The sequence below is a fragment of the Buteo buteo genome, chromosome 12, assembly GCF_964188355.1.
Source record: "Buteo buteo chromosome 12, bButBut1.hap1.1, whole genome shotgun sequence".
Classification (NCBI taxonomy): Eukaryota; Metazoa; Chordata; class Aves; order Accipitriformes; family Accipitridae; genus Buteo; species Buteo buteo.
This window is the reverse complement of record NC_134182.1, coordinates 1,042,435-1,068,748: the sequence shown is the minus strand read 5'-3', so window position 1 is coordinate 1,068,748 and position 26,314 is coordinate 1,042,435. Positions and strand designations below refer to the sequence as shown.

The window sequence follows — 26,314 nt, the reverse complement described above, 5'->3', positions numbered from 1 at the left end:
GAGGATCCCCCCCCCCCTCTCTCTTTGGGCGCCGCCATATCGTGCCCGGCCGGCAGGGTGGGGTAGGGTAGGGCGCGGAACGTACCACCCCCCGAGGCGGGGGGGTGGTGGGGTGGGCCCTGGCGCCCTCGGTGGGGCCCGGTGGGGCCGTTACCGCCTCGGCGCGGGAGGGCGACCGCCGTCCACGGACTACAAGTCCCAGGGAGCGGCTGTGGGAGAGAGGTTGTCGGATTGTCTTCCCGCCGCCAGGTACGGGCTTGGGGCTGAGAGGGATTCGACCGTCGGGGTAGCTGGTGGAAACGGGGGGGGGGAGCCCGGAGCGACCGTCGAGCCCCTTCCGCGGGGAACAGGCCCCGGTGGGCGGGCAGGGCCCCTCGGGCAGCGGTCGTGAGGCGAGGGGTGGCCCTGAGGAGGGACCCCGGGGGGGCCTCTTGCCCTCCTGCTCCCCGCCTTGGCGTAACCGCCGCCGGGCCTCCTCCCTCCGTCCCGCCTCGGCGGGGGCTTGTGCGGTTACGAGCCGTTCGCCCTTGCCCTCTCCTCTCCAGGCTCGGCCGCTTCACGCCGGGGTCCTTCTCCCCCCCCTGGTCCCTGCGTACCAGGGCAGAGAACAACCGACCGGCACCGGTGAGCACCGTCGGGCCGGCTCGGTGAAACTCTCTGCCTGGAGGGTCCCGGTGTCGGTGTAAGAACGGGGACGGAGCGAGGGCTAAACGGCGGGGCTTGGGGCGAAGCGAGAAATGCCACGTTAGCTGTGAGCTCGGCTTCCCTCGGCCCGCTCCCTCCCAAGGGCTGGCAGGGCAGAAGCGGCTCAGGCAGCAGCCAGAGGCCGGGAGAAATTCCCGGGGAGGGAGAAGGAGGGTCAAGGAATCTCTCCCTTGGGAAGCGGTGGTGAGGTTCGGGAGGCAAAGGGAGAATTTCGGGGGCAAGGTGCGGGACGTCAGCCGGGCTTTGGGCAAAAGTCAGTCAGCGGCGGGCAAAATATTTGGGCAAAAATAAGGAGGCGGCGCAGCTGTCTGCAGGGAGGGAGGCTGGAATAAATTTCTGCCTGAGCGGCGTGGTCTGCGATTCCCGTGTCTAACACGAGCTTCCAGATCGGTCTCGGTTAACGAGCTCAGGGGCTGTTCTAGCACCGTCTAGTTTACTGGTGCTGGGATTGCGTTGCCAGTGCCCGAGCTGCTGAATGTGCAAGCTTGCAATTTCACACTGCCTTAGCATAAATAGTCAAAGCATCACATAAATGTCAAGCATGAGTGAAGAAAGCGGGTTGTTCTCGTGCTATCTCTAACAGTAAGTTGGATGTGCTTGAAATAGAACCGTCTATATGGACTGCCGTGAGCTGGCTGGACTATTTTAAGTGTTACTAAACCTTGTGGCTGGCATCTTTTGGGAGACGGGACCGAGGCAGCCGCACGGTAGGATTTGCTCTCTGGAGCGACTTTGCAGGGGCAGTAGGCTGCTCTGCTTGGGGTGGTGCTGTAATTCTGGGGGTGACCGAGCGAGCCCTTGAAAATCCGGGCTGCTTTCTGCTGGGTTTCTCCCCCTTGCTGGGTGAATTGACTGCAGCAAGGCAAATCTGAGCAGCTTTCAGAAATGGCTCTAGGTTTCTCTCTGTGTGCGTAGAGGAATGAGGTAGCCCAGGGAACACACTTTGCACAAAGAAGTGGATCCAAGGATATATATTTTTGTTCTAAGTTTATCATCTGGCTGTTGTATTTGGAGATGGTCAGTGGCTTTCCATCTCAAATGAAATGTTTTCATAGTTAATTGTAGGGATTGAAAATAGAATGTCGAAAGCCAATAGAACAAACAGCTGAAAAATCTGACTAAAACCCATGATTACTCTTCCCCCCCCCCCCCCCCCCCCATCTATGCCACTTTGCTCAAGTCACCACAACAGTTTTGGAAAGTATGCTAGTGAGAAATTATCGAGTGATTTTTCTGGTGATCTCAGATGGCTGTATGCTGTGCTGGTAGACCCTAGCTAGGTGTAAGCTGGGGCAGTTAGTATGAAGGTTGTTTCAGGCATTACGTGCATCTTCAGACAACAGCAGAACCAGAGATTTGGGAGTATTGTCTATAGGTACTGTATTCAAAGAACACAGAGCTGACTTAAAATCTGGTTGTTCCCTTGCTTAGCAGTGAAATGGCCTGGGTGAATTGCTGCGCTCTCTTTGCTGGATGTCAGCGCTGACGAAGAACAAGGGAGGTGGAGAAGGACGTCCATAGCTATTTCTCATCTAATAGACTTGTAAGCTTCCACTTGTGGGCAGGTGTCACGCCTGACTGCAGCAACAGACCCAGTCTGCAGTCACCCCACGGCTATTGTTGCACCACTTGCTCTGCTCTGGAAGTGTGTACCTGGGCTTGCGGTGCTGTGCACAGTCAGTGGAGGGCTTCAGGCATTTCTGCGGGACCACAGCAGGTTATTTTGAGCACTTTTTAATTTTAGCCTCCTTGTGATTAGTGGCACAGGAACAACTCATGGCTGCGCTTACTTAATTTCCAGCATCATCAGCATCAGGTACTTCAACAGGAGATGAAGTGTAACCTGATTTTTAGAAACGTTCTTATTCCTGGCAATTAATTGCCAGGACCTACCAGGGTTTCAACCCAAATTTCTCTGCTTTCTCTGTGCTTGACTGTAACTCTGGATGGATTATGCCAGACCAGGGAAATGGGGAGTTGTGAAGATTGCATGATTCCTGCCTGTGTGAGTGCAAAATGAAACGAAAAGATCTATTAGTTTTTGGAGAGGTGAAGTGGGGAGTTCACATGTGCATCAGTGAAAGCAAGCGGTGGCTTGAACAGAAGCACGTATCCCCTTCTGCAAAGGAGACCCCGAGTGAGTGCATGTGTGTGTGTGGTCAGGATGCTCAGCGTGTCGCTTCTCCAAGCTGAGACTGGGGAAAAGAGGCAGCCAGAGCTTCCTGATCTAAGGTCAGCAAGTGTATGCTGAGCTAACGGAGCATGTGGGAGTGCAATTTCTTTGGTTTTGCTTCATCTAGAAAATCTCTCCTCTCGCTGTATAAGAAACGTGCTGATGGAGCTTTTTGGTCTCCCTGTAAGTATACGGTCATAGTTCCTGGGGACGCTGGGGCACAGTTCCAGCTGGGCATGCTAAATCAGTCAAAGGAGATTCCTCAGACCTTCAACCAGCTTCTGCTGTGGGCGCAGATGAACTGCAGAGGCTGCTCTAAAAGAGGTGCAGCTCTGGGGAGGAGAAGGATGGCTCAGCAGGATCCAGAAAAGGGACACACACTTAGCTGTCTGCATGAATCCATGTAGAAGGCAACCCTTCTCTTACCCTGCTGGCTTTTGGCAGTAGCAATAGCTTCTGTGATTTAAACGATTCGAGCTTAACTTTTCCGTGGTGTGGAAGCCCTTCCTCTAATCCATTATGAATGTTAGTGTCACTAACTGTCCCTTTGGTTTGCGGTGCAGAGTGAAAAAGCACTTGGTTTGCCTGAGATGGGATGTGTACCGCCTCCTGCAGCCAGCGCCCTCCCAGTTCTCTGGTACCATTTGCCTCCATCTTATCAATATTTCTGTGTTTTACAGCCTACATCCCTGTTGCTGGTGTCCTAAATGAGAAATCACGGAATGTATTTTGCGTAATTTAATATTGTACGTTTGGGAGAAATTGTTAGGAAATTTTCGTTTCAATTATCAGATCAATTTGTATCAATTGTTTCATATCCATATCAAAACCTGAAATGGAACTTAACAGCATGCATAGTTGTAGGACAGAAAATAACTTTTTCTCAAAAAAAAAAGCGTTTAACTCATATTTCCAGATAGCGCAGAGAGAGGAATTGCAGGAGGAAAATTGACTTTAGAACATAAAACTGCTCTAATGAAACAATTTCCAAAAAAGGCAGGAGAGGAGAGAGGCTGGAGCTGGATGCAGAAAGCATGGGGAGGAGTGGGGGGTCCTTGGGAGTTGGGGAGGGGACCGGTGCATGGCCAAAAAGAGGAGAACAACCGCTTGGCGGAGGTGGGAAGACGTTGCGATGGTTCTGGGGTAGGGTTGTGGCCAGGGGAAGGCCACAAGAGGAAGATGGAGTCTGGCTGGATGTTTTTATTACAGTGTAGGGAAGAGCACTCAGGTTTGGAAAAACCCTGGCAGCTTGTTAAATCCTGTTTTCCTTGGCCTTTTAATATACGATCCTGTAAGGATTGCTTCACGCTTCTGATTGCCTTCTTTTCGTAAAGCGAATGAGTGTTTCTGCGTGCCCGGGGCCTGATGAGTGGCAGCATGATGCTGTGCTAGCTAAGCTTTGTGTTTGCTCTGAAGGGCTATCCCTGTCCTGAGCCAAGGCGAAGTGCAGCCAACTTCAACCCCATCACCCCCACCACCACCCTGGGTCCTGCGTACAGCCACCTGCCTCCTGGGAAGGGCTGATGGCTGGAAAAACCTTTCCCTCTAATAGTAATTGTAGGAAAGGACACTGCAACCTTGTTGCTACAACATCAGCATCCTTTCCTGCACTGTGAACAGCTGGGCCTTGAGCTGCTGCCTCTCCATTGACCAGATTAACTTCTTGGGATGTGCAGCCTTCGTTTCCTGCGTTCCTATGACTAATCTTGATTATAAGACTGTTCAGGCAGGGTAGCCAGCTCCTGTTGGAGTGAAAGGACCAGTGTCCTGCTCTGGCAGCAGCGTGCTCCTCGGCACACAGCTCAAGTGAACTCCCAAGGTTGAAGAAGAGTTTTCCCAGCCTTTCTGGCAAAAAAAGGCAAGCAAGCGGCTTGGTACAATGCCTGCCTGCCGTGCCAGGCTGCTGTGTTTCTCTACCCCAGAAGGAACCAAGTGGAGAACTTGGAAGTAAGATTCATCTTCTTAATCTTCCAGGATTGGGCTCAGTCTGAAGGGTGTTGAAAATATTGGCACTGTAGATAAAGTCCAGTTAATCTCCTTAAGGAGTCTCTTACAGAATCACTTAACCAAGAAGCGATTTTGAGGAAAGTATTGGTTAGATTTTTTCAATGATAACTCATGACTGAGGCAGGAAACACATTTAGATATGTGAAGCCTTCAAAATAGCCTGAAAGGTGACTTTGGTGGTCTCCATGGAAACCCATCTATTCTGTAGCTTTGCGGAGGACTTATACAAGAGCTGCTGCCTGGCTTAAAAAAAAAAAAAAAAAGAGTAATTTAAAAAACAAAACCCAAACCTGCTAGATCTGAATTTGGAGTGGTCCCAGGCACACAGCGAGGCATGGTCTGTAGCAGAGGGGGACTGTTTCTGGGTCCTTCTGGAGCAGCACTGCTGGAGAAAAGCTTGATGTGACTTTCTGGGTTGCTGACTGCAATTTAGGTTACAGCGGTTGCCGCAGGACGAAGCAGCTTTGCAGGAGGGACTCCTTGGTCTGCGCTCATCTGTTACAAGTAAGACTGCAGGATGCTCTCTGTTCAGACTTTGCACGTGTCCTGTTGCTCTAACATTCAGGTATAGAACATGCTCTGGCTGCCAGTCTCTTTTGGGAACAACTTGAAAAAGAAGTAACTTTAAAAAGAAATTACTCAAATTTTGCTGAGATTTAGGAGTTCTGGAATGAGGCGACTGGTTTCTGGATGCTTTTGAACTGTCTGTAGTATGCATGGCTGGAGCTGGAAGCCTGAGCTCTGTTCCATGCCAGGAGGTCCCTGTTGGGTGGCATCTCTGACTCTTTCCCCAGGTGGGGATAAAATGGGAGTGTGCAGGTGGTCAAATGCTGCGGTGATCAGGGTGCTGATGGGCCGTACAGGTGCCTGGTTGTGAGTGGTAGTTCTGCTTGGCTGAAGGGCTGGGGGAGGCCAAATGGAGCAAAGCAGCATGGTGTTACCCCTTCCTGCCGCTCTCCAGCTAGTTCAGAAACTTTACACCGGAGGAAAGTTCTCCTTGTGAAAAACTCAATACTTTCCAAAAAGAAAAGGGACAGAGAAAATGCATAGGAATTTTAGTCCTCGTTCTAAGGCATCTGCAAATTTCTTTGTGTTCTGCAAACGCTAAAACTGGGTGTGGGGTGGGAGTGTGCTGGCTGCATCTTCCAAGAAGCTAGAACCAAGCAATAAAAAAGAGAATGTTCGTTAGGCTGAAACACTGACGTCTCTTCTAATGGCTGTTTTTCAGCTGGGGGAAAACTGTTAAAGAATTGAACTGGCCTGCTTTTTCAGAAGCACCCAGGCAGGACTGTGCTCCAGGTCATTAGATCCAAAGGAGAATCTCTGCAAAAATCAGCTGTGGTGACTTCTCTGAGAGCTGATCTGAGCCATCTGTTTGAAGCGTGAAACATATCAGTTTCTTAACTGAGATATGATGTTACAAAATTTTTGTAGTTATGCCTGGATTTGCTGCGGGAGAAAAAGGCCTTATTCTGATCATTAGAAAAGAGCTTTCTCCCCAGACTAGGGGGTCTCTGTTCTCTCATGTTTAATAAAGCTGGACCCTAGTGCTCAAATCAATGAGTCCAAATGGTAGTGTTGTAGTCCACCCCCATATCAGGGAGTCAGTTGCTTTATGTGGGGATCGTTCTTTGGTGGTTTTTTTTTCGTTGGGTGGTTTTTTGTTTATTTTTGGTTTTTTTATATATTTTCCTCCGCTGTTTCTCACAACTGATCCAAAGAGCATGCTCTCTTCCCTCTGGCTCTGTTCTTTTCACCTTCACAGTTGGCTCTCGCTGTGTGTTTTCATTCATGCGGACAAATTGTTCTGGTGTGTACATGATGTGTACATGACCAAGGCACGGCTGGGCACGCAGCACTCGGCTGCCTTCGCCAAAGGTGCTTGGCTTGGGCTGCCTGTGCGGCCACTCTGAGGTTTTTTTGTATGCAAGGGCATCTCTGCTTGCTCTTCCGAGCCTTGCTCGGGTTACGGTACCTGCTTTGTGTCTCCTTCCCAAGCGGAGAGTAAAACCGTCTCCAGCTGGGAGGCAGATGAGTAAGGATACAGCAATGTGACCTTTGTAGTTGGAATTCAAGGAAGACAGGAAGACCTGCAGAATGGATCGTGTTATTTTAGCATTCTTTCTCTGTTACAGAGCCAGGTGACATCGTGGTGGCCCAGGAAGCATGCGGCTGTGGCACTGGGGGCCCTGAAGACTGCCTGGCTTGCAGGGAGGAATGCTACGGTGGGCAGTGCACTTGGAAGGTGGGCCACGGAGGGTGAACCACGCGGCCGTGGCTGTCGGGCACAAGGTCTATTCCTTTGGCGGATATTGTTCTGGAGAAGACTATGAGACTCTGCGGCAGATTGACGTCCATGTTTTTAATGCAGGTAAATATGTCCTTGTGGTGCTCAAAGGAGTGGCTTGCTGGGCTTGGTTATTAGTTTTCTTGCTCAGTGCTGCTTAACATGTTACACTCTGTAACATGCTTTCTGACTCTAATTTCCAAAAAAGTTATCAGTGTAGATGGGAGCCTCTTCCCTTATGCAGCCCTGTATTTTCAGCTTCAGGGGCAGGGCGCAGAGGGGCTGTAGTTCAGGAGGTGGCTAGGATAAGGACTCACTAGAAGTAACCACACAGCCAATAGCTTGTTTTGTCCTTGTTCTCTGTGAACACTAGCTCAACTAGGTGCAAACAGGTGATGTTTACCTGGCTGTTTACCCCATCCAGTTTGCAGCGTGGCCGTGCTCAGCTGCCCCTAGCTTGGAGGGGGTAGGGTGGGAGCCGGTGCACTCAGTTAAGTCTCCAGGTTTAGTCTCCTGAGCTGTTTCCCTGGGGGGGCAGCTGACAACCACTGCCAGCATGATGGAGTCGGTAGGGGCATGTGGCTGGGATGGAGGCCATCCTGTTTTGGCAGCAGCTATCATGCAAGTTCACAACGTGGCTTAGAAAAGCGTCTGGAGCTGGAGCCATTTGTGTAGGGTAGCCTGTATCTGTCAGGAGACTGAGTTGGAGCCATGACTGTGCTCGGAGAGGCTGTATTTCTTGATTCAGTGCTCTTTGAACTGAAGAGATTACTGAGCTGGTCCATGAAGTATTTCCTTATAATCAGGCAGGTGGTTGAAAAACTGCACGGGTGCTTGGATGGGTTCAGCTGAACAGACACAAGAGCAGAGAACCAATGACCAGTTTTGCAGACTGGACAGCATGCTGAACGCTCTCCTAACACACGTGGCATGTAGACAAAACTAGTTTGTCTGTAAGATGCAGTGAATTCACTTCTTTAAGTCTGACTGCAGAGAAGACTGACTTGTACAGTAGTGGATAAAGGCATTGGTTACACAGGGCTGCCAAGGTGACCTGCTCACAGTGTAGAGGGGAGTGTAGCTCAGGACCTTGTGAACAAAGACATTCATGTCTATCCAGAGAGACTGGGCACTCATGCTCAAGACAGTTGAATGTTGTACTTGTAAAATGTGCCAGCAGAGCACTGCTTTTATGACGGAAGCATAATTACCGTGCCCAAAGGAATGCTCTTGTGTTGTCTACCCTTCTTGCCACTCCCAAATACTAGTGTCATGATGCTGCTGCCATTACGTGGGAGGTGACACTGGCTTCCCAAGCCCTTGCTCAGTTAGCATTGCCAGGTTCCAGTGCTAAAGCCAAGATACCAGATATTTCAATCTTCCAAAGCAAAAGACTGTGGTTTAGGTAGGAAACATCCCGTCTAGCTTGATTTTAGCATTGGCTGTGCTTCCTCAGTGCTCTTTCTGCCTCTGGGGTAGATGCTCACCTTTTAAGATGCCTGACCCTTTCCCTATGTTAGTATTTCAGGGGAACTGCAGACTGTTTTCTGCTGTGTTTTGTGTTATCTCCACGTTGAAAACAAAACTGGAGGCTGTATGTGTGGTAGAGGGAGGGTGTCTGGTTGCTGTTGCGTAACAGCCGTGTAACCCTCACTGTGACTCTTGTGCTGTCATTAAACTCTGTAATACCTGTTGACTGCTCTGGCTACTGCTGAACGTGACATACAGGGTGCCAGGAAGGAGAACCTGTAATCACAAGGAACTTCTATTAGTAACATAAGGTTAGCAAGGAGAACTCGAGTATGGATGGGAGTAAAGGAGACGGGCAGCTGCCTCATCTAAAGCTTAAAGAACTAAACAAAAGCAAACAAAACCTGTTCCGACAAAGCTGCTGTGTTGCTTTACTTAAACTGCACCACTGCAAGTCCAAATAATGCCTTCAGGTGTGTTCCCTTGAATGTTGCTGCAGTGAATTATTCCTGTGCTGCCCATTCTTTCCAGCTTTGAGTCTCTTTAAAAATGTCACTAGCCTGAATTAGTGTCTGCATTCATTATCACCTCTGCACTTTTTCTTTTTCCTTCCCCTATTTTTTTTTTTGTGTATATGTATGTGTGTGCTGTGCCTTCATTCACAGTCTCTGATGAGCCAGAGTGGAAACCTCTTCAGTGTAATGGATGCAGAATGGAACCTATTTCTGTCCAGAGTCCTCTGGTCCTCCCGTGCTTCCTCTAGTCTCTCCTGTGACAGGGGAAAACTGTGGAGAACTGTGCTTCCATTTTCATTAGCTAGCTACTACTCAGGGTCAGACACAGCTTTGTCTTGCTTACTAGACTGCCTCTGCACCTTATTGTAGGGGGAAAAAAAGCACCGTGCAGGATGGGTTGTGACCTGTGAGCATGTGTAGCGGGCTTAGCATTTTACATGGGCTCAAACTTGTGCTTTCAGTGTCTCTGCGCTGGATCAAGCTGCCTCCAGTGTGGACAAACAGCCGAGACCACGTGAGAGAGGTGCCCTATATGAGGTATGGGCACTCAGCAGTGCTCATAGATGACACCGTCTACATATGGGGTGGTCGCAATGACACTGAGGGAGCCTGCAACGTGCTCTATGCCTTCGATGTCAGTAAGTTCCAGCTTCTCACTCTTCCTTGTTACAACTGCTCTTGATGAGACTTTCTCTCTGCCCCACCACGCTGCTCCCCAACTTGTTTTCCTGTCCCTCAGTCTCTCTACAAAGTGACAGTCTGGAGGAAACAGTGCAAATGGGGAATTGGTGTTGCTGGCTGTTTCAGCAGGTTTAGAAGGGGAGCAGGGTGGCCAGTGTGTCTGCACACTTGACTCTATGTAAAAGCCTTTGAACAGAGATTACTGAATTTGTCTAATAGTCAAATGGGTTTCAGTTTTTCTATCAGCTTTGTGTGCTCTTTCTGATAGTAACTGCAACTGAAGCATTCTCCCTGTGTGATATATTATTCCTTAACTGTGGCTGAAGGTTGCAGTGAGAAGGAGCTAGAGGATTGTGCTTCCTCTCCAGGGTGGTCCTTCTTTCTGAAAGCGTGAAAGAGAGTGAGGAATAAAACACAGAAGTTGTCAGGGACAGGATGGCAAAATAAGGGAAGGCATGAGTCAAGTTAGATAGACCCAAAAGATAAACTCCTTGAGCCTTTTGGTTGGCTTCTCCATAGTGCTGCTGGCGCACCTGGGGAGAACAGGCACCATCAGGAACTGGGTGGAAAGGAGTGTCAGGAAAGGAATGGAGTCCATCTGGGTTCTGGAGGCAAGTCCATCTAAATAGTGACCAGTGACTGGCTTGCTGGACTTGCAAGGAAACTGCTTGCTCTGGTGCTTGGTTGTGGGTTCCCTGCTTTGCCAGGAAATGTCTTGCGGCTTGGAGCTGCTCTCTGAGCACGGGGTTTTCCCCTTCCCCTGACACATGCAGCTGGGAAGCCACCAGTAAACCTCTGCCTATGCAGAGGCCTCGTAGTGGGAGCTGCCTGGTCTCCCTGCCAACTCCAGTGCTTTAGCATTAAGTGAAAATTAATGGAAAGGCCAGACTTCAGTCCTGGTCCGAACCCTCTGCAGCTGTCTGTACACGCTGTGCCTGTTCCCTGTCAGTCCTGGAAAGTGAGGCTGGCAGTTGTAATCCCGTGTCCGTGGTATAAGTTCCACTGTAGGAGTCACATCAAACTGGATAAAGTCTTGGCTGGGTGCAATTTTGTCCCCTGGGGTGCCAAGCAGATCGTAAGTCAAGGTCTCTTCCATCTCTAATTTGACGTGTTGTGCTTGGGTGAGCTCTTGCTGCTACCATGTGACTGGGCTTGGAAGCAGCCCCACGAAGGAAAGGAACTTGATAGCCGCTGCAGCTTTCTCACTAGAGGCTGCCCAGGAATTCTGTTGACCTTGCAAGACCCTTTGTGTGGTTCCAGCTGGAGCCTAGGTGGATAGCTGTGGCCACAGGCCAAGTTCAGAGAAGTTATCCTTGTGAAGAATGTTGCTTTGGTTCCAGTGTTACCACTTGCTGAAATAAGCACTGCTCTTGGCAGCTTGGAGCAGTTAGGAAGGGTGGTGGGAATGTCTCCTGCTGCCTCAAGGCTTATGTGTGCCTCTCTGGGCTCTTGGGACAGGTGCCTGTTTGTGCTTGGCAGTGAGTCGCTGGCTTGACTCCATGTTGCCCTGGCACAGAGAACATCTCTGGCTGGATTTAGTCCTCCCCTAAATCAAGCCAGACCCTGGACCGTGCAGGCTAAGGGGCTGAATCTGTCTGGTGCAGGCTCACGGGCAGCAGTGCGAAGAGAACCATGAAAGGTGGAGTGTGAGGAAGGCTCCCCTTGAAAAGGGGATGAGAATGTGACAAGAGGAGCAGATAAGATAGGGAGAGCTGCGCTGCAGAGGTGGGGATGTGCACAGTAGCTCTGTTGACATGGTAAGCTTGTGGTTAAGTGACTTCTGCCTGGATTCAAGAGCTGGTTTTCCTCAGTCAGTTAGTCAGTATCTCCATGCTGTGAGGTCAGTTGAGCCACTTAGCACCACTGCTTCGTTGTAATTGAAACTGTAAATGCAGAGTTGATAAGTGACTCACAAGTAGGCTTTGCAAGAGATTCAATAAAAATAACATTGCTGAAGCAGTGCTGTACTACACGCACTTCAAACGTGAGCTGTTTGTCAGGTCGGGCAGAGTCAGCGGCCGTGCCCAGGAGCTGAGACCTCTGTCACCGTGCCCCTCTGTGGAGGCTCCGGCAGGTAACCTTGCCTGAAGAAGCTTGCAGCCTCTGCAGAGAAGCAGGTGCTGTGTGTGAGAGAGAAGGATTTCTGTCTTAGAAATGAAGAACAGTAGCAAAGAGCTATCCCGTCCCAACATCTACTGTATTTTCTTAGCGTTGCCTTCTGTTTTGTTTCAGACACGCACAAGTGGTTCACGCCAAAGGTGTCTGGAATGGTCCCAGGGGCAAGAGATGGGCATTCGGCTTGTGTCCTGGGAAAGAGCATGTTTATCTTTGGAGGCTATGAACAGCTGGTGAGTAGTCTCTGTAACTGTTATTTGGCGATCCCTTGGGAAAGAGGGTGCTCCTACCCAGGACATCAGTAGAGGCAGGATACAGGGGCATATTTGTATCCATAGTTGCTTTCATTTTATAACTCAGCAAAGTTATGGTATTAATTACCCAGGGTATGCTCTTTGTTTTGCAGAGAAGATGATTGGGAAAGTAGGCCTAAAAAAATGGTGGGTATTTTTTTTTCTTCCCCAAAACATATATAGAGGTAAAAATATAAATATTTATATATATAATTATTTTTTTCTGGCTCATTGCTCAGCCAAATTTAGCTAGATAAATACATAGCATTTTAAATAAATATATATTGATCTACATTTATTTTAATTTGGCTGAGAAATGAGCCAGAAAAATCACTTTCCAATGTCTGTGGTGTTGCTGTGAGGTTTCGTCCTAATCCAGCGCATGTTCCCTGTATTCTGTAACCGCTCTCACATCTTGCTGATCCCCTCCAGCAGGCACTTGCTTGCCCTCCCATTAAGAATACCTTGAGCTGAAGGTCATCCTGCACTAGTTGTCAGTGTGCCTAATGCTCCTTTGAGCAAATCCTTATGCTCTGACCTTAAGATCTGGGTAAATATCATTTCAGCCTATCAACAGGCTCCAGAAAAGCTGTGCAAAGTCACATCTGTTTATTTGGAAGAAAGCTGGGGCTCTATTACAGCAGTCCCGGGGTTATTCCCCCTCTTCTGAGGACAATAGCATGCCAAATCCATGATTTTGGTTATAGCAGCAGGAGGAGTTAAAACGTAGCTTGTTTTTAACCAAGACAAAGCAAGCCTCTAGCTGTCTTGGTGCTATCTCCCCTGCCTGGAGGAGTAGGAGTCTGTGCTGTTAGCGTGAATGCAGGCTCTTCCAGGCAGCTAGCTGCAGATGAGTTTTGTAGGATCCTCAGAAACCCGAGTGTATTTGCTCCTGGATGTTTAACTTCCTAGAAGTAATCTTAGTTTCTCCCTCTCATCAGGTGGCTTTAGCAGAGCCAGTTTGACTGCCCCATTAGTGCCCCTTTCTTCTGTCGCTGCATGGAGTGGAGGCAGAGTTCTGCTGCAAATATACATTATTGTGTGTTGAACAGCCTTGAGGGGGAGGAACTGAGCACCAAATAAATGGGAAAGCTGCAGGAAAAGACAAGACACCTTTGAGGAGAAATGGGCTTTGCCTTCCTCTTATTAAGTGATAGGTGTGCTGTCTACCTTGACATTTTGGAGCAAGCACCGTGTCTTTTAGGACAGTGTCCTTCCTGGGGCCAGATGTGACCAGGCTTGTGACCAGGCTGCCCTGCTGTCTTCCAGGCTGACTGCTTTTCAAACGATATCCATAAATTGGACACCACAAACATGATGTGGACCTTAATCTCTGCCAAGGTCAGTGTTTGCTTTTCACTCTGGTTTGTGGAGGAAGTCTCGTATCTGCTATTCTCTGGGGTAGCTGCCCACACCTGTCTCCCACCTTCTGTCTGATGTGGCTGGGATCTACAGGAGGGGAAGTTCTCCAGGAGAAGGCAGCCGCCCCAACTTCCTCATCAAGCTGTGTCATCTCCCTGGGTAATCTGCATTCTTTCTCTTGTTCTGTTTTATTCTGTCCCTGCAGGGTACACCAGCTCGCTGGAGAGACTTCCATTCAGCTACCATCATTGGAACAAAGATGTATGTATTTGGTGGCAGAGCTGATCGTTTTGGGCCGTTTCACTCCAACAATGAGATCTACTGTAACCGCATTAAAGTATTTGATACAGAAACAAACTCCTGGCTGGACTCCCCTCCAACTCCAGTGCTCCCTGAAGGCCGGCGGAGCCATTCAGCATGTGAGTGTGGGCCTGCTGAGAGAGGAGGACAGTGGAAGGGAATTTCTGCCTGTCTCAGAAGGGTTGTCTGGTCCACTGGGTGGAAATGTGGGTTAGTAAGGGTGCACAGGGCCTGGCTTCTGTGGAAAGCTGCTGCCCACCAAAAAGCCTTGCGCGTAGCCCTGGATGTGAAGGTGATGTAAGCAAAGGTGGATAACCAGCACACTTTGCTTTGTGTTTGATGTTGGGACAGAGACCTGCTGGGCTTTACCTTGGGTGGCACACTGATGTCTATGCTTACTCCCCACAGTCAGCTACAATGGGGAGCTATATGTATTTGGTGGCTACAACGCACGCCTGAACAGACACTTCCATGACCTCTGGAAATTCAATCCAGGTATTTATGCTTTTAACTTGTTGCAGTGATAGTGCTCAAGGCCCTCAAGTGTGTGAGTGCTCAGATGGACTTGCTTTCCAAGGGCTAGGAGCCTGCCTGGGGGGAAACGGCCCTCTGACAGCATTGATAAGAACTTGCTACTGTGCTTGGGACCCCTGTTCCTCCTCAGACTGTCTCCAAATTTCAGTTAGAAAGTGGGAAAGAAAGTATTGCTGAAAGACCCAGCTAATCAAAGGGTGGTTGGCAAAACTTTGTCTAGTTCTTAAATATGCAGAAGTGTTGGCAGAAAATAAGATATGGGGAAGCAATGGGCTTAGGGGAGCTAGAGACCATAGCTGGGGAAACCACTCGACTTGAGCTGCAGGATCACCATACCCCACTCTCTTGGTACCAGATCAAACTGTGCAGCAGAAGGGGTGGTTCTTCAGCTGGTACCCTGAACATCAGTCAACTGTGAGCTGCTTTGGGGTCCTCAGGCACTTTTTGCAGTCCATTAGACTGATTTGTTTGCTAATTGCCTTGCATAGTAAAGTTACCTGAGAGCAGTCAACTTGCTGCTCCCCAAGCCGATCTATGAGCTAGTGTAAGAGCTCCTGAAGGTTTCAGTGCTGTGCATTAGTGATTAATCACCCCCCAGCATCCTTGCCACAGAGACCAGCAAGGACAAAGGCTGCTGTCTTCTCCACCTGGTTCAGTTCCCCTACGCTCCCTTCCCACCACCAAGCTGTCCCAGCAGTCTCCACCCTGCGAGGATGGTCTGCGTTCACAGTGGCTGCCAGCAGATGGAGCTGGTTCCTGGGTCTCCCTCCAGATCTGGACCGCAGCAGGGTGCTGGGGAAAGGAGCCTGCCTGCCTGCCAGCTCCTGGAGCTCTGCCCTGCACAGCTCCCTGTGATGTCTGACCTGCAACTCCCATCTCAGCAGGCAGAGCTCCAGGGCTGTGCCTGGCATCTGAGCGACACTTCAGTAACAACCTCACAGAAGTGCACCGTTTTGCCACTAGCAAGAAGAGGAGGTCGACAGGGAGGGTGGATGTTGGTGTCTGTGGGGCGGTGTGTCTTGGCCAGACTCTTGTGACAAGCTGGTGCACTCTTTTCCGCCCCTTAGTTTCTCTCTCTTGGAGGAAGATTGAGCCCAAGGGGAAAGGCCCGTGTCCTCGACGCCGGCAGTGCTGCTGCAGAGTAGGGGACAAAATCATTCTCTTTGGAGGCACCAGGTGAGTTGCGTGGGGTGGCTCTGTGAGAGAGTTTGCCACTCCCTTCAGCACAGTGTCCCTCCACGCTCTGCCCCATGCTGTAGTCAGATGCACTTCAGAGGCACATGGCAACTGTCCATCTACCTTACAAGTGTAAGAAATGATGAAGATCGGGGGTCCTCTAGAAAAAGGGCAAGGAGGAGACTGAAGTGGTCATGTAAGCTTGTAAAGCACCTGGTGACAAGCCCTCTTGTACAAGTAGAGGCAGAAGTATGTAACATGCTGTTCAGGAGGGGTTGTGCAGTGGTCAAGCTTTCTGTGAAAGAGGTCATGGGGAGGGGGAGGAGATCCTGCCATCAGAAGGACAAATACCTTGGTCTGCTGTGCTGTAGCAGACCTCAGACTGACTTATCTTCCCCTACATGCTGCCCTGCTTCTCCCACCAAAGTTTTTTTCTTTCCTTGGCAAGTGTGGTGCCTGCCAAGCTGCAGTGGGATGTCTGCTCAGCTGGGAGCTGTTTGAGGAGCCCACAGACACAACAAGGCAACATTCCCTTCTGTGCCACTGTTCCTTAGCAAAGTTTCCATTCACAAAAGGGATCTGGTGTTAAGGATTTAGCTGTCAAACAATCGAATTGATGCTGTCAGGGTGCAGGGTGGCTGGATGTGGCCAAGAGCCTTAACAGCTGCTAAAAGAAAGGAAGTGGCCCATCACCAGGACATGCTCTTTGCTGTCGGGAATGACAAATTGCAGCTCTGGAGCAGAGGCCTGTTTGCCAGCATCTACCTTGCAGAGACATCTGAAATGCTTTCAGCTTTCCACATGGTTTGGAAAGCTTTGGGGATTTCTCCGGGACCCTGGCAGTGGCTTTTTGAGAATACTTCTGAAGAGAGGTTGGGGCAGAGGACAAGGCAGGGCAGGTTCTGCTGATGGGCTGACCGTACCAGTCTGCGATGGAGTGAAGGGCCTTCAGGCCCCAGGAATGCTGGAAGTGTGTGCTTAGTTGTCTGTGTGGGTGTGAGGGAGTGCTTAGTGCAGGTGAGGTGTGCAGAGGGGCTGAGTTTATCCAGTCTTCTCAACAGATACTGGGTGCTGCTCTGTACAGCAGAAGGCTTAGTAGGGCTTGATGGCAGTTTTGGATGCTCTCGGATGCTGCAGTGTGGATTTGTTTTACAGCAGCAAATGAACTCTGATGTTAAACCTAGGCAGCCCTAGGAAATGCTAGCACACCACAATAAATTTGACACCAACTTTTTGGAGTTTGGGCCGCCTCTGCCAGGCAATGCAGCAGTGCCTTGTCTTCTCCACTGAACAACTTTGGTATTCAACTTGTTCCTTAATCCTGGCTCAACCCCAATGCAGGCCAGTTCATCAGCACTAATTTGGGATAGGAAGAGTTGCTGGCAGCCCGGAATGCAGCCTGCTTGGACTGGAGGGAGGGTCTTGCAGGCTGGGGAAGGGGGAGACGGGGGTGGGAACTCTGCTCGCTTCCTGTAACAGTTATCAGGTGTACTCTGGAGCTGCCTGGAGAGATAAGAAGTTTTCCAGGAAGTCGTTGTAATGGAGAATTCCCTGTGGTCTGCCTCCTGACCTGTGCTCCCCTGCCTGGGATGGGCTGGGGGGGGGGGGGGCACACAACGCGGGGGATCCGGCAAGGCTCCTTGGAGGATGAGCCAGCAGGCTCAGCTTGCTAGGCAGCAGCGCCGGGGGACAGGCAGGCAAAACCTCTTTGTGTCCTGCCTTCCCTTACAGGATTCATGTAGGCTGTAGACTGTTCAAGAGCCACTTCTGCAGGGTGCCTGCTCCCGTGGCACCCAAATGTGTAGTCCCTTTTGTAGTCCTGCCTAGAGCCTGGTCTTTTTGCCCCAGCTGTGGTCTCTCACTGTGGCCAGCAGCAATCCTGTCACTTGTGTCCCATTTAAGTGACCGGAAAGTCATGTAGCACTAAGCTTGGTGTTCTCTTTAGCTGTGTCACGGTTGTGGCCCCAGTCTGGTTTCCTCCCGAACCCACTAGCACTTCAGCATGCAGAGACCATCCACGAGGGAGAACAAGGGGCAGAGGGAATGCTATAAACCAGAGTCTAGCTGAACAGATGCTGATCTGGGTTTGGCTTGAGGATGCGTTTTCCCTGACAAGGCTTAGAAATGCCTGGCTCTGGTGAGGGAGTAGGGGCTCTCACTGGGTGCTTGGTGCAGGGCTCAAGAGCATTTGCCAACACGCTGAATTGCTGTGCAGCTGGAACGAGCAGTTTTGCTGGGCTCTGCCTGGCAAAGGGGTGCCCTGCACCCTGCTGCCTGGGAGTTGCGGCTCTCCTGGTCTTGAACTCCAGGCTTTCCCTAGCTGCTTTGCAGTTTGGTGATTAAAACCGCAGACATGGTGCCTGCTGCCTTGCCTTTGAAAGATAAGAGATGGTCTAGGGTTTCCTGTGACGTGGATGTGAGATTAGATTGTGGTGTGGTGAACACACAGGGGTGGAATTAAAGGGGCTTTTGCCTGTATCCGGGCAGATGGGACCCATCAGCAACAGGTCTTCTCTGCCAGTAGTGAGCAGTGCCCCACAGTTTGTGCTGGGTTTATGGGAACCTGGCGGGGGGTAGGTACTGTCTCATATCCCATGAGATGTAAAGCTTATTGGGTCATAGGTGGGGAAGCAAGTGACACTGAGGTGAGAAGTCACTGCATGAGGTCCCAGCTAAGCAGTGAGGACACACTAAATTGCCTTGTCACAGGCCAAAGCAGGACTTAAAACACCTTTCGTTTCTTTCAAATTCTCCAAAAAACCGTCAGCCATGGGAGTGCTTTCCCCTGGTCCAAGCACCACTGTTCCAGCACAGGCTGGTCTGCCTGTGCTGGGGGATGCAGTGACCAGTCTCTCAGGTGCTTTGGCTGTTCCATCAAGAACGCGGAGGCAGCAAACCATAGGCGAGGCTGTCTGTTCCCTAGAAATGCCTGAAGTCATAGCTCCTCACTAGCATTCCAGGACCAACATCAGATGGGAGTATCAGCAAATTGGGACTGGTTTAAAATGACTGTTGCACTGATCAACACCTGACACATGCTCAGTTACAGTCTTCTGAAATGCCATTCCCATTTTGGCACAATCCGGGATCTGTGGCTGGAGCCCACGGTGATTCCTGAGTCAGACTGAGAAATGTCTGTGCTTGCCCTGCCATGCAGATGTTTCCTACCTGCTTTCTCCACACTTCTCTTAGAACATCTCAATGGCCATGCTGAAATAATTGCAGTAGATTTTAACCACGTGAGAACTGGAGCGACGAACAGTGTGTGGCTGGGCAGAATCTGTTTCAAACTTCGTGCTGTTGTGCTTGGCACACAACTTCAGCTCATGCAGCAGAACCTAAAAGCTGTCCAGCTGCTGGCCTCATCAGAGGAACACAAGCTGATAAAATAGGATGTTTTCCTGGCTGCAGGTTGCTAACCTGTTGGCTTTTGCTGGAGAGTTTGTGCTTTACAAAAGCTTTGTGTTTATCACACAAAGAGCGGGACAGATGCTTGTGCAAGCATGCCTGCCTGCCTGCCTTCAGGAGCTGCTGTAATATCCCTTCTCCAGCCTGCTCGGAGTCATCCTCAACCTCGTCCCGGGGCTCAGCTTTGCCTCTCTGAGTGGAGCTCTTTGGAGGGTCAGATCCACTGAAATTGCTGAGGAAATAGAACCCTGAAACAAGCCTTAGCTCTGGAGGCAGCTGTTTGCCAGCACCCTCCTCATGCCTGGAGGGTGGGTGCCACAGTTCTGGGGGAGGCCCCAGGGTTGCTTAGTTGTTGGAGAGCGGTTTGGGGGGTACTTGGGGAAGGAGGAGTGTGAAACCAGCCAGAGGCTAGTCAATGTACAAGAAGGGAAAAGGGATGTTCCCTGCAGAGTGGGACCTGTGTTTGGAGGTGCAGCAAAGTAACAGAGGCAGGTGAGGTGAGGGGGAGGCTCGCAGCTGGAGTCATTGTGGTCGTGTGTGAGAAGGCGGCAGCTCCCCCATTCCCTGTTATGGCTTGCAGAGGACATGGTGTGTGTTTCTGCCCCCGACTCTGTGCAGCTCTGCCTATTCTGCGAGGAGCTGGGAGAGTGATGGCTTTGGGTGCTGCTGGGGGAAGCAGAAGGACGGGAGGGATCAGAGGGCTCCTGCATGGGGCAGGCAGGCCAGGAGCAGTCCTGGACTTGCTCAGCCCCTGGGGAGCCCAAGAGACTGTAACTGGTGTACAAGCGTTTTGGCACCGACTGATACACTTTGCTTTGCTTCTGCAGCCCGTCTCCAGAGGAGGGAATGGGTGACGAATTTGACCTGATGGATCACTCAGACCTCTACATCCTCGACTTCAGTACGTGAGCACTCCCTGCCCAGCTTGTACCTCTCACCACATGGTGCCCTGTGAGCAGGCCCTGCTGTGAAGCACCATACCGTGTCCTACATGGCTCCAGGTGCCTGCCTCTCAGAGCCAGGCAGCTTCCTCTGGCTGGCGTACATGGCTTAAGGCAGACCTGCCGGACATGCAGCTGTGCTTGCAGGCCTGAGCTGGGCTCATGGCTCTTCATGCTCTCCTTCACACAGACTTCTTGTGGGAGCACAGAGAACTGCTCCAGCCTGTCCCTGGTACGCCTGCCTCGTCCCTCAGAGGGGATGGCTGGGGTGCTCTGCTCTGTTCCCTGTGGCACGATGCCTGGACCCCCCCCTCCATAGTGTCCAGATGAGGACTGCTGTGGCTAACTGCCCTCTTTCCGCAGGCCCCAGTCTAAAGACGCTGTGTAAGCTAGCAGTGATTCAGTACAGCCTGGACCAGTCCTGCCTTCCCCACGACATCAGGTACTGCGTGCCTTGCCGGGAAGTCACCCCACGGGTGCTCCCTGTCCTTGGGGTGCTCCAGCCCTGGCTGAGGGCTGCCTGGGGCCTTCTTTGGCACTGTGCAGCTTCAGGGCGGGCTGGGCTGGAAACCACGGCTGAGGCTGATGTGCAGTGGAGCTGCTCCAGCCCTGGGCACTGTGTTCGTGCTTTCTCTCAGTGTATCCCATTGGTGTGTTACAGATGGGAGCTCTCGGCCATGACAACAAACAGCACCATCAGCCGCCCCATCGTCTCGTCCCAGGGCTGACGCCGGCTTGTCCCTCTACCACCCTGCCCTCACCCCTCCACACACTGACTTCTTGCTCCACTGCCTGCATGAGTTTTTAGCCCTTTCAAGCAAGGAACATGTGAGCTCAGTTTGTTTTGCCCTAGCCAGGCCTCCCTCTGCCCTTGTTACGCTTTGGGCATCACGAGTGTGCAGGCAGAGCCGTCCGCCGGGGAAGAAATTGGCTCGCCCCAGCAGCACAACTGTGAACCCCACTCCTTGCTGATGGCTCCAGCGTCTCCTGCCTTCCTTCCCCTTGCCTGTGGAGCTGCAGCTGTACTGGCCTGGTCCCCAGCCACTTTCCAAGGGCCTGAATCAACTCCGACCACCAGCCATGGCCCTGGGCTTGGCCCTTGGACTATGAACTGTTCCTGCGCTGCCTGGAGAGAGCAGGGACCTCCATGCCTGCACCTGCCAGTGCTGACCAGCATCCTGGCACCGGACGGCAGACCCTAGCCCCAAGCTGAGCCTGATTTGGGGGCCTGGGCCCAGCTGGACTCTCTGCCCAGCTCCTGTTGTAAAACAGCAACTGGGGGGAGTTTTATAAATGCTGAGGCAGAGATGGTTTCTACTGCTCTGTGTGTCCTAGCAGGTGAACTGGGGGGGGAGGTGGTTTGGGAGGGGAGAGACTGAACCAGGTGCTTTCCCCCACAGCTGCAGGCCACCAGTGGATTGTGGCAGCAGCTCGTACCAGCCACAGCCCTGGTTGGGGTGGGAGAAGGGGAGCTGGACTCCCCCAAAGCAGCACTGCCCTGGTGTGCCTGCCTCCTGCCCGGGGGCTGTGCTGCCCCGTGAGAGGGAAGGGAGGAAGGTGGTGCGTGTCTCCTGGGCTGCACTGCCTCAGGGAGGTGGGTGCCCCACAGCTCCCTGTCTCGTGGAGGGAGGTGGAGGGATGTCGGGGCCAGCCTCCCCAGGCGACACAGAGGGCTGTGCCCGAGCCCCTTCCTGTGCAGGTGAGGCGTCTGATGTGAAGAGGCAGCAACCGTAGCAGAGTTAACGCAGGGGAAGCTAGGGAAATGCTCAGGGTGCTCCCTGGCATGTAAAGTCACGGGGCAGCAGAGAGATGGTGGTGGCTGCGTGCTGATAATGCATGATGGAGGCCCTGGGCCATCTCCCCTGCCAGGTTCAAGTGCTGCTCACGCAGCAGTGTAAGGCTGCAAAGGTGCCTGGGCTCCTCAGCCTGTGGGAGGTGGCCAGTGCAGGTGCAACGGAGCAGCATGAGAGCAGCGCAAACCCCATGGCAAGAGAACAGAAGGCACCATAATTGCGACAAAAGCTTGTTCTTCATGTACTGGCAGCACCTCGCTGTGGTGGGTGATGAGCATCAATGGCAGGGCTGGGGCCTGAAGGGAGCTGGGGTGTGCTGACAGCACATCTGGCTCAGGGAGAGCACCTCCAGCCTGGGCTCCCCTTTTGTGGTCCTTGGCACCTGCAAGTTGCCTGTGAGGGCTGGGTGGGCAGCTCCCGTGTGTTGTCCGGCAGCTCCAGATCCCCTGCTCAACCAGCTGCCTCAGCCACAGGCTCTTTCTCAAGCCATGCCATGAAATGGAGAAGGTTTTTTGCCATGGCATCCCCTTCCCCAGCGCCGAAGCACCAAGCTCACTCTTCTTGTAGGGTGCCAGGCACCAGGAAACACCCACAGACCCATCCAGGCTCAGTGCACTGGGCGGCGTGGTGCTGAGCACAGAGGCTCCCCAAGATGCTCCTGGCTCTGTCACCGGGGCTTCTCTGGGGAGAAAATCTCTGGGACATTGAGTGGAGACAACAGGCCCTAGAAAGGCTCAGCACCCCACACCAGCTGCCTCTAGGAAAGCAAACCTTTGGTGGGGAGGTGAGGCAGCTTTTCTGGGAAGAAAAGAAGGGGCTCACCAGGGAGAGGGTCACAGGCACTCCCCTCCCCTTCAAGGGTTCCCTCAGGTTCAGGGGTGCTGTGGCCCAGACCTCCCTCTGCCAGGACCCTGCTGCAGACCTGGGGATGGGAGACTGCTCACCGCCTTGGTCTGGATGTCTCTGGTGTATTTTGTTGGTGTATCAGCTCCCTCTCCCAGCACCCAGCTCAGTTATCAGTGATGCTGGAGAGCAGCTGCCAGGCGGGTTGGACTAGCCACAGGCCTTCAGCCCATCATGGACCTTCTGCTGGGCTGGCAACAACTGTGGGCCAGGAGCTGGGCGGATGTGTGCCCCACGGGGGGATCCCTGCTACCTTCATCATCACCCCCTCCTGAGCAGCCAGGTTTGCTTTAAAGACCCTGGCTTCCTTTTATTGCTTCCCCTCTCAGATTGCAGCCAGCTGCGAGGACTATTTTTAGCAGCCTGCCTTCTAAAAATAGCCCCGAGCTGTTTGGAGTTGCGTCACGAGAGGTAACTCTCTCCACAAGCGGCTTGGCCCCTGCGCCCCAGGAGGGTACAAAAGGAGGCCGGGAGCAGCGGGGTCAGCAGGTTCAGACGCAGCCAGAGGCGAAGGAGGCAGCTGTGCGCTGCCAGCTTCAGGCATCCTAGTGCCGGCACCATGACCATCTTCTGCAGCCACTGCCACAGGCCTCTGCAGGCAGAGATGAGCTGCCTGCCCAGGAGGGGCAAGCAGGCGCCCGGTGCCTCGAAGCCGTTCAGGTGAGCTCCCTACTGTCTCCCACCTACAGGGCTGTGATGGCCTCCGAGCTGGGGAGAGAGCCGGGCCAGCTTGCGTGGTGCCCCATGGCCCTTGCAAGGGGCTGGCACCAGCTTGGGACAGCGGGGCTGCCAGCCAGCACGTGGGGAGGAGGCGCGGGAGCTTGGAGGGGCAGAGGGATTGCAGGTGATTGAAAAGTAAAGGCAGATGCAATGGGCTGGGCCTCACTGGGTGAAGTTTCCATCCTTGCGGGGTTTGGCGGGGAGGTCGTGTCACTTGGGCTCCCCATCAAAGCACAGGTCATTGTCCAACCTGCCCCCGCCAGCGAGAGGGGCACCAGCCACACCAGCAGTGTGTCCCTCCTGGGTAGCCGTGAGCACTTCTGCTTGCGCCCACTGCACTGAAACAGCCACCAAAGGTTTGCTCTCCTAGAGGCAGCTGGCACGGGTGCTGAGCCTCTTCAGGGGAGCATCTCCACTCCGTGTCCACGAGCTTGCAATTCTCCCCATAGCGGCGGGTGGGGAACGCTGTCCCTCTCCCTCCCTGGACGTGTGTCCCCAGATGGCTGGCTTTGCAGGTCAACCAAAAGTGCCTCCAAGGCTCGCAGGGACCAGATCAACGCGGAGCTGCAGGCGCTGCGCTCCCTGCTGCCCATCTCGGCGCAGGAGAAGGAGCGGCTCTCCTATCTCCATACCATGGCCCTGGTGTGCCTCCGGCTGCGGGGGGCTCAGCTGTTCCCTCCAGGTACCTGTGGCACTGCTGCTAGCTTGGCTCCGCGGGGGGCATTGCTCCTGCCCTGGCAAGACAGCGCTTCACCCTGTGCTCGCCCTGCAGACTCAGCTCCTCCTGCGGGACCGGCCCTCAGCACAGAGCTGCTCTCCCTGCTGCCAGGATTTCTGCTTGTGCTGTCAGCCAATGGCAAGCTGATCTACATCTCTGAGAACGTGGCTCAGGTCCTGGGCCTCTCCATGGTAAGTGCCCACTGGGCATTTGCAGTCACTGTCCCTGTCCTGGTGCCTTTTTTTGCATGCACGGCACACTGCCCTGGCAGATGCTGGCCTGTGGCTCCAGCGGGCAGGCACAGTCCATGACAGCAGCCCCCTCTTTGTCAGGTGGAGCTGCTCGCCCAGGGGGACACGATCTTCGACATCCTAGATGGGCGAGCGCACGAGGATGCACGCAAGAAGCTCCTCCTCGCCCAGGAGGAGCCCGGCAGGGGTAAGGGAGGCCTCGGCTGGTGTCTCACAGATGCTGCCGCCCTGCTCTGGCTTTTCATGGCCATCGCTGCTAGGAGCAGAGAGAGGGAGCCCCTGACCCGCTCCAGCTGGTTTGTTTCCCTGCAGAAGTCACATTTGTCAGCGAGATGCGCACATCCAAGGCCTTCCGGCTGCAGCACGGGGGGAATCGGGCTGTGGCAGTGCGTGGGCGCTTCACAGCCCTGCGTCGGCTGGCCTCCCCCTCCGCCGCAGCCTTCCTGGCCCTCTGCACACCAGTTGCGCGGTTGGCTGCAGATGGCGATGCCAGTTCCCAGGATGACCTAATCCAGAGCACGCACATCCTAGACATGACGTTTACTGATGTCACAGAGAGGTGAGGGGTGCCTGCTCACACCATAGCCCCAACTGTACCTCTCGGGCAGCAAGGATCATTTCCCTTCACCAAGCCTGTGTGTGGGACACAGGCTGGACCTCGCGTGTGCAGTGGGACTCTGCCAGACGCTTCCCAAGCCTTGTCCCTCCCTCGTTTGCAACTCATTTCTGTACCCCTGTTGTTTTGCCCTCTCCTCCATTGTGCAACAGCTGCTCCTTGCTGACACGGTGCAGACCCTGCAAAGCACTCAGTCCTCATTCCCCTTGTCTTCCCCAGTGTCACCTACCACCTTGGCTACTGCAGGGAGGAATTGATTGGACAGTCGTGGTACAGCCTCCTGCACCCCGAGGACACTGACCTAGCGGCTGCCCAGCACAGGGCCGTGGGTGAGTGTCAGGCCTGGGAATGTACCTGTCTTTCTCTGGCTACATCTGAAACCTGGCTGTCCAGGCCAAAAGAAACAAAGTGAATTTCGTCCTGCCCGCTGTGGCTCCCTGCTCCAAAAAGGACAAAGCAGGGAATTGGTTACATGCCCCACATGCTGTCTATAAGGTCACAGGGACCTTCCAAGCTTGGGAACAGGAGCACCGTGCTTTGCCCCAGTGCAGAGAAGAGGGACTCGCTTGAGCCCTAGCTTTTTGAGAGGGCAGGACTGTTACGGACCTGCCTCCGCTACCCGTGGCTTCTGTCCCTGCTGGGGCCACAGCAGCAGACTGGCTACAGCCCCCATCAGGGCTGCCTGCACGGTCCACAGCCAGCTGCTCTACCCTGGCAACCGGTGCCGCCGTGCCCTGCCGCAGGTTAACACGGCCCCTTGCCCACAGTGCTCGGGACCGGAGCCGGACCCGCAGCAGGGTCGGCAGTTCTGCGTGTGCTGCGCAGAGACCGCACCTGGGCCTGGCTTCACGTATCGGCGCGGCGGGAGGACGGAAGCCACGCCATCACCTGCACAAGCCTCTGCCTCAGGTAGAAGGCTTTAATGGAGGGGGGGGGGGGGAAAGCGGGGCCGTGCCCCCCGAGCCGCCCCTCACTCCCGTGTCCGCCGCAGGGAGGAAGAAGCGGCCTACCTACGCGCCCGGCAGTATCACCCCCCGCCCCGTACCACGCCGCAGCCGCCGGCGGGAGAGGAGCTCAGCCTGCTAGCCGCGCAGCTCCGTGCCCTAGCCGACAGCCTCTCGCCGCCCGCCGCCGCCGCTCCGGTTTGGCCCTGGGCCGAGGCCGAGGCCGCGGCCTTCTCCCCGGGCCCACCGGACGCCGCCTGGGCCCGTCTCCTTGGCAACGCGCTGGAGGGGGCGGGACCCACCGCCGCGCACGCGCACTACGCCCCCTGCCCGCACCAATAAACGCCCTTTTCCCACCCCCCTCTCCCCGCCTCCTTCGTTCTGTCTGCGCTTGCGCCGCCG

General features: G+C 53.4%; 2 protein-coding genes across 3 annotated transcripts; both read left to right on the top strand.

Annotated features, from left to right (window-relative positions):
* Nucleotides 1-103: 103 nt before the first annotated feature.
* KLHDC3 (kelch domain containing 3) lies at nt 104-21,273 on the top strand. 2 transcript variants are annotated; one of them, XM_075042366.1, is made up of 11 exons: nt 104-249; nt 7,021-7,256; nt 9,619-9,795; nt 12,071-12,186; nt 13,516-13,587; nt 13,814-14,027; nt 14,317-14,403; nt 15,510-15,618; nt 19,854-19,927; nt 20,331-20,409; nt 20,629-21,273. In XM_075042366.1, exons 2-11 carry the CDS (start codon nt 7,103-7,105, stop codon nt 20,693-20,695), a joined length of 1,149 nt encoding a protein of 382 aa, XP_074898467.1. In that variant the 5' UTR covers nt 104-249; nt 7,021-7,102; the 3' UTR covers nt 20,696-21,273. The 2 variants fall into 2 exon arrangements, with proteins under 2 accessions (XP_074898467.1, XP_074898468.1); XM_075042367.1 differs by lacking the exon at nt 104-249 and adding an exon at nt 1,272-1,412.
* A 68-nt stretch (nt 21,274-21,341) lies between these two features.
* On the top strand, nt 21,342-26,306 carry LOC142037799 (neuronal PAS domain-containing protein 4-like). Its single transcript, XM_075042365.1, has 8 exons — nt 21,342-23,323; nt 23,899-24,065; nt 24,156-24,292; nt 24,434-24,539; nt 24,665-24,911; nt 25,188-25,297; nt 25,736-25,877; nt 25,960-26,306. The coding sequence occupies exons 1-8, from the start codon at nt 23,223-23,225 to the stop codon at nt 26,252-26,254; spliced, it is 1,305 nt and encodes a 434-aa protein (XP_074898466.1). The 5' UTR covers nt 21,342-23,222; the 3' UTR covers nt 26,255-26,306.
* Nucleotides 26,307-26,314: the final 8 nt, after the last annotated feature.

Coding starts and splice junctions, on each gene's coding strand:
- KLHDC3 (XM_075042366.1), top strand. CDS start 7,103: ATGCTACGGTGGGCAGTGCACTTGGAAGGTGGGCCACGGAGGGTGAAC. Junction 7,257..9,618: donor CGTCCATGTTTTTAATGCAG/GTAAATATGTCC, acceptor TTGTGCTTTCAG/TGTCTCTGCGCTGGATCAAG. Junction 14,028..14,316: donor CCGGCGGAGCCATTCAGCAT/GTGAGTGTGGGC, acceptor TACTCCCCACAG/TCAGCTACAATGGGGAGCTA.
- LOC142037799 (XM_075042365.1), top strand. CDS start 23,223: ATGACCATCTTCTGCAGCCACTGCCACAGGCCTCTGCAGGCAGAGATG. Junction 24,066..24,155: donor GGCTCAGCTGTTCCCTCCAG/GTACCTGTGGCA, acceptor CTCGCCCTGCAG/ACTCAGCTCCTCCTGCGGGA. Junction 24,540..24,664: donor CCAGGAGGAGCCCGGCAGGG/GTAAGGGAGGCC, acceptor GTTTCCCTGCAG/AAGTCACATTTGTCAGCGAG.